This window comes from Zootermopsis nevadensis, unplaced genomic scaffold, assembly GCF_977971745.1.
Source record: "Zootermopsis nevadensis isolate Lab colony 2312 unplaced genomic scaffold, Znev_1.0 Znev_ptg000013l, whole genome shotgun sequence".
NCBI lineage: Eukaryota > Metazoa > Arthropoda > Insecta > Blattodea > Termopsidae > Zootermopsis > Zootermopsis nevadensis.
In genome coordinates this window covers 1,412,350-1,426,109 of record NW_028259145.1, presented here as the reverse complement: position 1 = coordinate 1,426,109, position 13,760 = coordinate 1,412,350, and the positions used below count along the sequence as shown (strand labels likewise).

At 37.7% G+C, this 13,760-nt stretch overlaps 1 protein-coding gene and 1 long non-coding RNA gene across 4 annotated transcripts in view; one reads left to right on the top strand and one right to left on the bottom strand.

Annotated features, from left to right (window-relative positions):
• The window catches only part of LOC110829988 (RNA helicase aquarius), a 78,312-nt gene extending 66,849 nt beyond the window's left edge, over positions 1–11,463 (top strand). Inside the window, exons 17-27 of one of the 2 annotated variants that reach the window (XM_087348358.1) lie at positions 655–789; positions 2,607–2,897; positions 2,995–3,184; positions 4,214–4,347; positions 4,962–5,122; positions 5,942–6,209; positions 6,511–6,682; positions 7,009–7,179; positions 8,516–8,713; positions 9,803–9,979; positions 11,165–11,463. In XM_087348358.1, the coding sequence (XP_087204484.1) occupies positions 655–789; positions 2,607–2,897; positions 2,995–3,184; positions 4,214–4,347; positions 4,962–5,122; positions 5,942–6,209; positions 6,511–6,682; positions 7,009–7,179; positions 8,516–8,713; positions 9,803–9,979; positions 11,165–11,377 (2,110 nt within the window). In that variant the 3' untranslated portion in view covers positions 11,378–11,463. The remainder of the gene's footprint in view (positions 1–654; positions 790–2,606; positions 2,898–2,994; positions 3,185–4,213; positions 4,348–4,961; positions 5,123–5,941; positions 6,210–6,510; positions 6,683–7,008; positions 7,180–8,515; positions 8,714–9,802; positions 9,980–11,164) is intronic. The other variant, XM_022064310.2, reaches the window with a different exon arrangement.
• LOC110829996 (uncharacterized) lies at positions 4,959–13,753 on the bottom strand. 2 transcript variants are annotated; one of them, XR_015535029.1, is made up of 3 exons: positions 12,632–13,753; positions 5,254–10,315; positions 4,959–5,161 (listed from the first exon to the last, which is right to left on the bottom strand). It is a non-coding gene; the product is annotated as an uncharacterized LOC110829996 (long non-coding RNA). The 2 variants fall into 2 exon arrangements; XR_015535030.1 differs by lacking the exon at positions 12,632–13,753 and adding an exon at positions 10,445–11,168.
• Positions 13,754–13,760: the final 7 nt, after the last annotated feature.

Genomic DNA, 13,760 nt, shown 5'->3' with positions numbered 1-13,760 from the left:
CTTAATTGCTGCTATTATAATCTTCTAACAGTTATCGTCAGTGTAGGCTATTATTAATGAGTGTTCTGTCTTACGACAGGTCCATTGCTCTGCCCAAAAAGAGCTCTCCAGTTGTCCCTATTCTCGGCTTCTCGCATTAATTCCTGGAACGTCATCTTCTTTCCTTGTTTAAGGTCGTCGGTTAGCTGTATCAATCTTCTTCCCAGTCCTCTCTTTCCTTCAACCTGGCCTTCGGTGATATCACTCAGTAATCCATTCCTTCTCATAATATGTCCCAGCCAGTTAGCTTTCCTTCGTGTAATCGCCTGCAGAATGTTTCTTTGCTCGTTGACTCTCCTCAATACTTCTTCGTTGGTCACTCGATCCGTCCACCTGATCTTCTCTATTCTTCTCCAACACCACATTTCAAAACTCTCCACGTATTTCTGTTCCTCAGTGTAGGCTACTGTAATTTAAGTAGATTACAATAATATAGAGAGAATTATAATAGCGTTGAAGACCCACATAAAGTGGAAGTGATGCTAGAATAAGAGGAAGAAGATGCTCTAATTAAAAAGAAATGTACATTTGTAAGATTAAAGACCAGAACATGATTCATTGTGTCTTCAGCTTTTACCATAACCTGAAGCTTGTGGTTGCTTCCGGATGTAACAGGTTAACATTTTGCGAGGTGTTGAGCAAGAAACGAGATTCAGCGGACGGTGACAGATTGAAATCATCAAAGGTGATTACTGTGCAACCTCATGTGATCCCTAGCAGAGGACCATACTTGTTCAATGAACCCAAAAAGTAAGTTTTACTGTCACCTGAAAGAATGCTATTTTATCATATTTTAGGTTTTCTGTGTATTAAATCTGGGTAATGCGTGCTAACATTCAGTTCAGAATCTTTTGTCTTTTCATCCGCTATCTAAAAATTTAAAGATTAAAATATACAAAACTATAATTTTGCCTGTAGTTTTTATGGGTGTGAAACTTGGTCTCTGACACTAAGGGAGGAATGCAGACTGCGGGTGTTTGAGAACAGGGTCGTGAGGAGAGAATATTTGGACCCAAGAGGAATGAATTACTCAGAGGCTGGAGAAAGTTGCATAATGAAGAGCTTCATAAGTTTCACTCCTTGTCAAATATAAGTAGACTGATCAAGTCAAGGAGGATGAGGTGGGCAGGGCAGGGGAGAGAAGAGGAATGCATACAGGAAACTGGAAGGAAGAAGAGTGGTAGGAAGATCTGGATATAGGTGGGAGGATAGTATTAAAATTTATCTTGGAGGATGGGGTGGTATGGACTGGATTCATCTGGCTCGGGATAGGGACCAGTGGCGGGCTCCTGTTAACATGGAAATGATTCTTCAGGTTCTATAAATTGTTGGGAATTTTCTGAGTGACTGTTCGACTTCTCAGAAAGGACTGAGCTCCATGGATTAAATTCTGTCAGTGATCTAATATTAAAGTTTGCATTGAAATCTATCATTAAAATAGAGAGATTTGTTCTTTCTTCCATATTCCTTTCTCTTCTGCAATGGGTACTAATGTGCATCTAAAGTCACACACTCTCTTCCTATTCCTTTCAACTTAGAACACAATGAAAATATCAGCTGTGTTTTGTCCTACATTATTTTAATATTGCCATTACCCATATAAGAAGTGCTAAAAGCTCCCTAGTAGTAGCACCAATTATAATTATTTGATACAGTGCCATTATAAAATTGATAAATTATGCATTTAGTACATATATCATTTCACATGATGAAACTGGTTGTTATGTTAAGCTATCAAAATAGAATGACAGTGTCGGACACAGATGATATTGTTGCTGGGGTGACCAAGATGACCAACCCTTGTAAAATTTACCTACATCAGGGTGCGTGAAGATATGTAGTCAGTATTCTGAATCTTTATTTTTGAAGTTTATCTTATTTATCTTTGGAAACATTTTGTAAAAAGTATGGAAAACAAAAAACTGAATTTATCATAGCATATAAACTTGGAGGAAGAGACGTTAAATGGTACCACTAAGGAGATGGCATGAAACCGTAACAAGCCACGTGGTCTAATACCTGATAAAATGATGAGGATGATGAAAAGAACACAGTGTTTCAGAAGCTAGTTCTGCTTCCTTCTTCAGGTAACAGGAGCACAAAAGCCTAATCTGTTTGGCCCCATGGTTGAGCTAATCTCAAACCTGGGCACGTGTTGTGTATTTTGCATCTAGTTTATCCAGGGGGCTCAACAAATTTCTTGTCCTGTCACCTTAAGGTGAAACTAGAAACAAAATCCAAAATGTTTTGGTTCATTAAAGCATGTGGACAATGGATTAAGTCCAAATGAACCACTGTACAAAGTTACAAATTACTGGAAAATCTGAAAGGACAAATGCAAAAAGTAATGTAGAAAATGGTTTAATATATGAGAAATATTTGGAAATTATATTAGTATTGGATGACAAAGAGCAGAGGAACATTATATAAATCTCTGAGCTGTCGTTATCTTGTTAAAGAATATGAAGTACGTCTTTTTGGACCAGAATATTGCATGTATAGCAGAACAGAGTAACCATATTCCAATACTTGCTTCTAATTTCTCATATTTTCACTTGTTCTTATAGGAACGCAATTCCATTCACACCGACGCAGGTAGAGGCAATTCGTGCTGGAATGCAGCCAGGCTTGACATTGGTTGTGGGTCCACCAGGAACAGGGAAAACAGATGTGGCTGTTCAGATAATTTCAAACCTTTATCACAACTTCCCAGCACAACGGACACTCATTGTTACTCACTCAAATCAGGCCCTGAATCAGCTTTTTGAGAAGATCATGCAACTCGATATTGATGAGAGGCATCTGCTACGTCTCGGTCATGGAGAGGAGGCTCTTGAAACAGAGAAGGACTTCAGCAGGTCTGTACAGTTCTTACTGACACTGTTTACAGTTTCACACATTTTTTTTTAGCCTTACGAAATTATGGAAATTGATAAACGCTTGGATCTCCTTCAGGTATGGCCGAGTAAATTATGTTCTGGCAAAACGTTTGGATTTATTGATGGAAGTGCAGAGACTGCAGGAGAGCCTGGAAGTTGCTGGCGATGTTGCGTACACTTGTGAAACTGCAGGCCATTTTTTCCTCTATCAGATCTTGGCTCGATGGGAACGCTTCCTCAGCAGAGTTCGTCCTCCTACTGGCAAGGTTTGATTCATGTTCACTTTATTATTTTGTCATTATGTCTTGACGTACACAATTGTTCGAGTATGATGCATGTTTTTATGAATTAATTTAAGTACTCATTCTTCGCTTATGTTTACTTAATATTAATTGAAGTGAAATAATTAAATTACTAAGCAGAAGCATTGATTTCATAGGCTTCACCAGTAAAATGACAAAAAGCCTAGTTTTTATTATTTTTAGAATTTTCTTCCCAATTCTTACTTGCACTTTGACAAAGACGTGTAACAACGTATCATTCTTATGTGCTGTAGTGATCATTACAGTTTGACTTGTCACTTCAGTAAACATTTCTGACAGTACTAATTGTTTTTATTTCATTTAATCTCTCTGTCTGATATTTCTGTTTGTTCTACCCTGTGTCAATTGGGTAGGGGGCATGAGAGTGACCTGGCAAGCATATGGATATCACTGCTACACTCAGTGACCAACAGTTTGTCAAGCGCACAAACTTTCGTATGAAACTGTATTGTCAGCCAAAGATATCTCCATTGTAAATTGTTTTATTCTGAAGCCTTTGTAGTTCTTTCATTTACCTTGTTTTGGATCTTGCCTTTTTCCTCCATTGTTCATGAAAATTGTGTATAAAACTAATTACTGTTAAATTAAATGCTGAGGAAGGATATTTCATTCAGTGAAGACATTTCTTAACAATTTTCACAAGCAAATTCAAAAGCCAGCCCAATTGGGATTCTTTTTAGAGTGGTAGCAGTGAGCTGTTACACTTCTGGTACTGTTTGTCCGCAGATAAGACAGCTGGAAGATGAAACTGACCACACACCTGCATTAGTTCTCACATTAAGAACACGTGTAGCTTTTACCTTTTGTGTCCACTAAAAACTTTTATGATGCAATACTAAGCATATGCATAATGTTACACCACACCTTTTTCTTTCAAGTGATTTAATAATAATTTATGATAGAAAATTTAATATTTTGCGTTGTTTCTTGGTCAGCAGAAACATACTGAAAAGGATCTCTGTAAAATAAAAGTATTTTCAGATTGTTCCAGTGAAGACTATAAAAGATGAGTTCCCATTCCATCGCTTTTTTGATAACGCACCAAAACCCCTCTTCAAATGTCGTAGTTATGAAGAAGACATGGAAATTGCTGAAGGTTGTTTCAGGTGAGTTTTTACAGTTATAAAGATGACTTGTCTTCTAGAAGGTCTATTGCCAAATTTCAAATTGTTCGCAAATTCTTCTGTGAGTCATATTCTTTATAAATTTCAAAAATTTTAATAAAAATGTTATAATTTATCCTCCGAAGCTCCTAAAATTTATATGGTCACATTATTTATTGACTGATTAAGAGTCCTAGAGTACATTGCATTCTCCTCAGTTATTTACTGCAGTGACTATCATTGATTGCATTATTTTAATTTGGAAATTACTGTTCTTACAGTTCCATTTTAGTCATTCCTGTATTGTATTTGTATGTAAAATAATTCCACTTTGTTATGTGAAAATAGAGATTATCAGTATAAAGTTTGATTGGAAATTAATAATATTTCATGTGAACTGTCATTCCCTTGTTGTATTCATTTAACCATACGTAGGCAGTACAATTGATTGGTGGAAGCCACACTGAACTGTGATAGCTGAGGCTACCTTTAACCATAATGCATCTGATAAATAAGCTTTATGCCAGTGTTTTTTTTTTCTTCAAGGTCTGAAGGCACATTTGTGTGCAGAACTGATGAGTTTGGATTAGTGAAAGAAGTGTAATATCTTTTAACAGGTATATAGAAAAAATATTCACTCAACTGGAAGAGTTCCGAGCATTTGAATTGCTGCGCAGTGGGCTGGACCGTTCAAAATATCTGCTCGTGAAGGAGGCAAAAGTGATTGCCATGACTTGTACCCATGCTGCACTCAAGCGCAGGGAATTAGTTGATCTTGGTATGTAGGTTAAACGTAGTCCTTTAATGAAGTTCTCTCCTGTATTCAATAAATATTAAATGTTAATATAACAAACTGCTTGATAATAGGACCATAAGATTCAGCATCAATAATATGAAAATCCTTCATACCTTCATCCGTTTCTTATTTCTCTCAGGTAAGGGCATTTTAGTGGATTTAAATAATGCCAAAGTGTGATCTAATGCTGTGTCAAGATGGATTCGCCAATTTCTTGTAGTGTCCCCCCAACTGTGGCCACCGTTCCCTCTGTTAGCTGTTACCAAAATATGAGGTCAGTAGCACAAGCTCCATTGCGGCAAATATGTGTTGACATTGAGGAGCTATTTGTTGGAAACTGACAACAAATACAGTTTTCTTGTTATATTTATACAACATTTCAGATAATCTGAGAGAATTGTGGTCAGTTGTGTATTGGCAGTACTTAGCATATCTGACAGTGTATGTATAATATCATTTTTTCACCAGTCAGTTTGGAAACATGTCGTTAGTATACGCCTCAGTCTCATGCTAATTGCCAGTATTTTCTCCCTTTTTTTACATAATTTATGCTGACTGGGCTAGTGTCTGAGACAGCATGATATATGTCTACTGGGCGTTCCTATCCTTACAAAACTAGGATGTGATAGGTTCTTTAGGTTGTGGAAGACTTAGAGAGGTCATACTAGTTGATTTTTGTCACCAATATGGAGTGGGATATTTGGATTTTACAGTGTAGAAAACTTCTCACAGCAAATATTGTGTTTAGTGGTGCCATAAATGGACTAAGTGCAGTGAGTATTTACATATCTTTACCTTCAGGTTTCAAGTATGACAACATCCTAATGGAAGAGTCAGCACAGATCTTGGAGATTGAAACGTTCATTCCGTTGCTGCTGCAGAATCCTGAAGATGGCTTTAGTCGACTTAAACGCTGGATAATGATTGGTGATCACCACCAGCTGCCACCAGTAATTAAGAATATGGCATTTCAAAAGTACTCCAATATGGAACAGTCTCTGTTCACTCGCATTGTGAGGCTAGGGGTGCCAACTGTTGACTTGGATGGACAAGGCAGAGCAAGGCCAAGGTTAATATTGTCTTAAGTCTTCTGTTATGCAGCAACATGTAGGCCTGTAGAGTATGAATTCAGATCTGTTTGAAACCTACGTGTATCGTGTTACTGCTCCTTGTCTTTGTGTATATGTCTTTTTTGCATTAACATTCCTGTTGTTAAGAATTGTTAAAATAAATAACAGCAGAGACACAGAGAGGGTAACTTTCTTATATACTCTCAAGAGCAGAAGTGATAATTTCAGTAAGATTATGTCTGTGAGTGAAATGTTACTGATTTTTATGTCTTTAAATAATCTAATTTATTTTTATTTCAGTATCTGCAACCTATACAAGTGGCGGTACAAGAGATTGGGCAATCTGGTCCATGTAGAAAACTGGCCTGAGTATCGTGTTGCCAACCCTGGCTTTTGGTTTGATTTTCAGGTTATCAATGTGGAAGATTTCAATGGTGTTGGTGAGTCAGAACCAAGTCCATACTTCTATCAGGTTAGTATAACATCATTATCAAGTCAGTTCACAATTTGAATGATTGGTACCATCCATTTGTTAAAGGCAGAGTAGACAAATTTTATTTTTCCTAAAGGAAATTTGGAACAAGAAGGGTTTACTCCATTAAAGGGAGAAACAGTTGGCAAGAATTCTAGAAATGTTACACAGTTTTTTCTTGGTAATGTTTTCATTTTTAAATCATTGCCTATCCCAGTAGCTGGTTCACTTACTGCAACTTTCTGGATTTTGAATGTTGCTGTTTACACTGATGACCACAACTAAGAATCATATTCCTGCTAATTGAATGAAATTGTACTGATCAGAATCTGGCAGAGGCTGAATATTGTGTGGCTGCGTTCATGTACATGAGACTGATCGGCTACCCAGCCGACAAGATATCCATTCTCACCACGTACAATGGACAGAAGCATCTCATTCGTGATGTCATCAACATTCGGTGTGCCACCAACCCGCTCATCGGACGGCCACATAAGGTACAGTCTAATTTGTAAAAATTAACCCATTGGTCAATATAGTCCATAAATTGACTCTGCAGTTTATCGGCCTCTGTTTGATCCACTAACAAGTTGCTGTCATGTATGACTTTGAAATCTGACTTCTTACAAGGAATCAGTACTAAATTCTATGATAATTTTGAAAAGAATCGTGAAATAGGAAACGTAGAGTTGAATATTAGATGTAAAATGCAATAAAATCTCTTATTTAATTAAAATAAAGATATCCATTGTCTTTGAATATGTTTTAAATGGAGTTTTTAGACTAATAAATCCAGTTTTTAAACAAAAACAAACTGGTTACATCATCAGAAGACTATAATCCATTTTTATTGATGTTAAAACATCATATCTGGTGATTTGGTGGAGTCTAATTCAAGGTACAGTAAGAGTAAAGCTGTCCCACTATACACCATATAGGCATTTGGGAGAGAGGAGGTATAGCTCCTTCTCATTCTTAACCTCAGCACGAGATAGGGGTGAGTGGTCAATGTCATGCCCTAGCTGTTCTTTACCCCTGGGTGATTTCTCACCCCAACGGCATGAGGGTGCCCTGAACCTCCACCCTCTGAAGAGGCTGTTGGCACTTGGTAGAGGGGGACCACTTATACCGGTGGTCACTCGGTCTATGGACGCAGTTTAAGGTCTGTGGACGTAGTTTAACGTCGTCCCCGGGACGAACTGAACATTTATTTGTGATTAATATGTAGATTACGTGACATGATCAGTGAGTACTGTTACAAACAATAAAAGCCCTTGATTCACACTTTGCTTTATTCTGAGGAACCTGCATATGATCATTCTGAGTTAATGGTTGTCTCGCATTCCAAGGAGACTAATAATTGAGTATTAATGAAGCCAATTGACAAAAGACAAAAACAAATTTTTAGGTGCAAGTTGTACCAGACCTAAAACAGGCCATTGTTAAGAGAGGGGGAAACAGGTCACTTTCCTGAGATTTATACTTAACAATTTATCTGCAGAAGTATTAGCATGTTATTTTTCTTAGAAGTTTCCATTTTGAAAGGAAGTGAGATAAAGCTATATAAATATTTAATACAGAGATTATCATGATTGTCTGTTTATCTGCCCCCTATTCGACTGTATATACATTTGTTTTTTATCTGAAAACTTTCCCAGAGACTGCTTCTACATCTAGATGCCCTGTCTTGCTGTAGTAACAAGAAACCCAATTAAAATTTTTACAGTGCTTGTTATGCTGTTTATTTAATGTTATGTTTAATCTAATGGGCCTTCAGAGTCTGTATGAGTTAGTATATGCAACATCTATATACAGAATATTTTAATTTATCAGGTGACCACAGTTGACAAGTATCAGGGTCAGCAGAATGACTACATCTTACTTTCCTTGGTACGGACGAAGGCAGTTGGGCATTTGAGAGATGTGCGCCGTCTGGTAGTGGCTATGTCTCGTGCTCGACTTGGTCTCTATATATTTGCCAGGGTCTCTCTTTTCAAGAACTGCTTTGAACTGACCCCAGCATTCAGTCAGGTAAACACTTTCTATCATTGCACAGTGTAAATAAAAGGTTATGTTCAAATTATCAAAAGATGTCATGTTTGTCTGCTTCCTCACCTTGTTGATATAGTTCCTCTGCATGACAGCTTACTTCAGTCACATATATTTAATTTAACTTGTGTTGGGCACGGCCGTGGTCTAGACAACACGGAGTTTTCCTCCGGGGGCTTCCCCGGTTTGTCCGTGGCATCCCAACAATTACTCCATTCACACACAGAAGAAGGCAATGGCAAACCACTTCTGGATCATCTGCCAAGAACGTATATGAACAGGTCCCAGTCCGAGAAAAGGATGGAAGGATCCTGTTCATATGGACCTGTCGTCAGACAGAACACTAAATAAATAATAATTCTGGTTTACAGCCTTCAAACATCATGCAGTACATTAATGCCTATTATAGTTGCCTTGCTGTGTCCATCTGTGTTCTTGCAAGAATTATGTTTCATATAAAAATAAATTTATAAAACTTGGTGCTTTGTGTATGTAACTAATTAACTCTTTGATAATGAAGCTAATTTTGAAGTCTTCTATTGAATGCATTCCTGAGCCATTGCTAAGAGTACATCAGATGAATTGAATTTCAGTCCAGGACTTCCAGTTTACACGAATACCAAAAATGTCAAATTTTGATAAGATTAAAAATTTTGATTAGACAAAAAGTTTCTCACAAAGGCTGTAGCATGTACCAAGACAAAACATAAATGTTCCTTGTAAATTGCGTTGTTTGCAAGACAGTGAACGATGCCATAAGTTTTCAGCCGATAACCAGTTTTTCACAAACCTGGGCCAGTTCAATCCATATCACACTTTCTTAATGTGCTTAAAAAATTACACCTAAGAATTTTCTTTGGCTAACAATCTCGTGCTGTCACGTGGTGCAGTAGTTGTACTCTACAAGTTTAAAGTTTATCCGCATTGCCATGACAATAGACCATTTAATGCTTTCATCCTTTTAACAGTGCCTCACTAACTTGTTGGCCTAATAAATACACTTCCCTTTTTCAGTATTTAATTTACATTTTATCTTACTGGGTTTTTATTTACAAATGTTATTCATTTCAGCTAATGGCTCGACCACTTAAACTGCACATTGTTCCTCAAGAAACATTCCCTACCCAACGACTTAACAACAGCGTTCCCCAAGGTTGCCCTCAAGAAGTGGAAGACATGCCCCAAATAGCAGCATTTGTGTATGAATTCTACATACAGAAGGTGCAAGCCATGAAATCAGCATTCTATGTAAGTACATGGTTTTATATCAACAGGATAAACTGCAGTTTAAACCTAAAGTATTTTGTGGACACACTGTAGAAGCATTACAGACTGTCTGTGAGATATGCGTATTCACCGCACACATAACAAAACCTGTCTGCTGAATTATTGCACTGATGTGGCATTTTAAAAGAACTTTTAACTGCAGTTGACACCAACAACTTAAAAAGAGCACTAGTTTAATAAATAACAATGTTATATGACACACTTTTAACTCTGACTGATTGACCGTGTTTGGCGTGTTTGCTTTATACATCTGTTTGACGTGCAGGGGGAAGTGGGGGTAGAATAGTCTGGAAACAGCTGAAACAAAACACGGTTGCAAAATGTATAAAATTTATGATGCCAAAACATTACAGTCTGAAATATTTTGCGAACTGAGAGTGCTAGGAAGAAACAGGCTGCACATTTAAAATCAGCATTAAAAAATACCTTGAGTCCACCATATTTTGAAAAAGAAATTTTGCGTTTTTGTTCAATGTAATTACTGAAAGAGGTACAAAAGCCTCTGTGGTCTTGTGACCATTGAGATTTGTAAACACGCCAGTCACACTGAATATTGAACCTCTTTAGGGACATGGTGTGTGTGTGTGTGGACATACAGACATTTGTTTGTTTGTTTCTGTTGCCTCAGTTATGGTCCTTTGACCTTCATGGTCTCTGGCCACCCAGCAAGAAGTCTTCAAAGATGAAATCGTACATTCCAACAAACATATAAAAGAGGGAATTGAAATCAAACACCTAGAAGAACTACTTTAACATTTAAGGAACTCTGGACAGATTCTTATTTTACGTGTATATTTTTGATCTTTATTTTTCACACGTTAATGGGCTGTGTGGCATTTGGTGATGCCACAGATCCATATCAATGAAGTGTGGTGTAATCTGTTGTTAAGGTGTACTAACACAGGATTTTTGTTTACTTACTTATTAACAGATAAAGATCCAGGATTTCTTTTTTAGCAATACACAGTGCTACTGAATATCACTCCTTACTTTTCATAAAAGTAAACCAAAGTGTGGTACTAAAATGAGCAATGAAATGAATAAATGTGTCCCCTCTATCATGTAAAAATATTGTCACTTTCTTTATAGTAAAAGTAGAGTATGTGCACGCCTCATCTCAAATGGATTTTTGTGTTGTGTTGACAGGGAGCCCAGAAAGTGTGGCAGAAACCTGGTGCGCGCAAGGAAGTTGTCCCCGAACACTTTGTCTCTCATCATCCTGGAGCAGATGATGATACAGACAGTGAAGAAGAGCAGGAGAGAATTAAAGATGACTTGAAGAAGGAACAGGAGGAGAATGCTGCTGAAGAAGATAAGCAAGAAAGTCTAGAGGTGACGGAGGAATCTGAAGAGACATAGGAATTATGTTGTGCAGAAACCATGTACATTGATTTGATCATTGACAATAAATAAATATATTATTATGAAGTGATATTTTGACAACAGTTAAGTAGTTTCATTGACGATAAATTGAATTATAAGTGTAACCGTCCTTTCACTCCTTCCTCTACATCAGGACGCCCGGCTGGTTACAAGGAGTTTTCTGTTGGGTTTCGTTTTGGTAGCTCAGGGCATGGACTCTCGCCTTCAGGGAATATACGTGGTGGCTATGAAGGGTTCCAGAAGCAAGGTGCGAGGCGGTGGGATACGAGGGGATGTAGTCCGATAATTCTGTATTAGTTCACTTTTATTCTTTCCTTCTCTCCTCGTCGAGTGCAGGACTACCCGCGGTCGAGACTGCTGCGTAAGTGAGTTTTTGGAAACCCCATGCTGGACACACCGCGTTCAGCAAAACTCCCCCAGACTTTTTCAATCTGAAGAGTGTTCTCATTGGCTGAGTGGTTCATCACCCTAACCTTACAAATTTTCCGCCGATAGCTTATTTTAAACCCATTGGTGGTTAGTGACATGATTTATCCTAAGTCTTCTAACGGCTAAAACACATCTGGAAGAGCTTACTCATCCCACCAAGTCGAGCCACCGATCATAAAATCACCTATTCACACAGTCACGTAGCTGGCGCCAGGCAGTCGCCCGGTGGAACAAACAAGTCTCCCAAGATGTGGCCCGAACTAGCGATACTAACCGTCAACTCGGGAAAATTCAATACAATTTGATTATAAATTCCGATTAAGGAAGGCGCTACCGAAACAAAACTAACTTAGGCCCCTTTCCTTGCGTATAAACTGGAGTAATCGCCAAAAGTCCCGTCTAAGTCTATCTCAGGTCCACCTGCTCGAGAATCGAACTCAGAGTGGGCTGTCACATAAGGGATGATGTGTACTATGAAACATTGTGGAAAAGAATATCAGATCTAAAATACAGTGAGTGTATGAATGTGTGCATGCTCACACATTCATATGTAAAGGGAGAGGGAGAGAGAATGTGTGTGTTGAATGTTATTTTCTATTTTGTGGTTCACATACTTTAGCTAGAAAATTTGAAGGGCCAAAATACTTCCAAATTTTAAGGACACTGTTCACATACAAAACTGGATAAAAAAAAATGTATGTTTTTCTTTCAAGAACTTAATCTAAAACTAATTTTAACAATTAAATGTCCATAATTCATTTAAATACAGACTTTAATTCATTTTACATCTAACATTCTTACCCATGTGCTTAATAGCACCATTTTCCTCATTTGAAATAAAAGATTTATTCTCCAAGGCTTCGTGTGGTTTTTCCAAGAGTTTCTTATGGCAAATACATTTCATAATGCTGTCCTATAACCAAGAAGTGGATAGAAGGTGTTAAAATATTAAGTTCATAGACTGCTCCAAACATGTAGATGCCTCAAAAGTACCACCTCTATGGTTAACAGTAATAGAAAACATAGCATTTCCTTATCCTTATTAGGTAATCTCTTCAGCATCTTCTTTTATAATTCCACTCGTCACTTCTGCACACAGAAATGTGTGTTGGTCTTTGTTGTAAAAAGTTGCAAGAGACCAGTGAACTTGGACCAAGGACCAATAACCCTAAATCTGGAACCATTGTCCTTGACACTTATATCAAAGATCTTTGGACATAATGCCAACCACCTTCGACCTAGGGTAGCTGATTCTAGACATGAGGAGTTATCTTGGACCAATAACCTTGGGTATTGAGCCAGTGCACTTCAGCAGATGGCAAAAGACATTTAACCAAATATTTTGCACATGAAACTAATTGCCACAAACCCAGGATGATTGACCCAGCACATAGACTTATGGCTGATGACCTTGGAAATGGACCCAATGACGCGTGCGAAAATATGTGGAGTGACACCTCCGCGCCCCGTACGTTCGCGTTGCACCAGATACAACTTATTAATGAAAGCTCTCAATAATGTGCAGGTAAAAGTCTTTACTCTGGTGCCGGAACAGGAGTAATGCTGCCAGGCTTTGTCGTCCCCTTGCCAGAGACTTTGATTTTCTGAGGTCCTAAATTGGTTTAAGAAGCACCATATGAAAGCTGAGATACATATTAACATTTTGAATGAGGAGAACATTGGTATAAAACATTACTCTGTAACACTCTTCGTTAAGATCTATTATGTATTTTTAGGCTCCCGAAATTGCAATACCCTGAGCTGTAGCTTAGCGTATGTGTAAGTCCGGTACTGATCTTTATAGTTATTTGTAAGATCATCAAGAAAAAGAAAAATATATAATTATTAGTCGATTCGAATGCTTTAAAATCTACCCATGAAAACACCATAACTGATTTCCACTAGAATACTTCCGTTGTCTGTCCTGTTT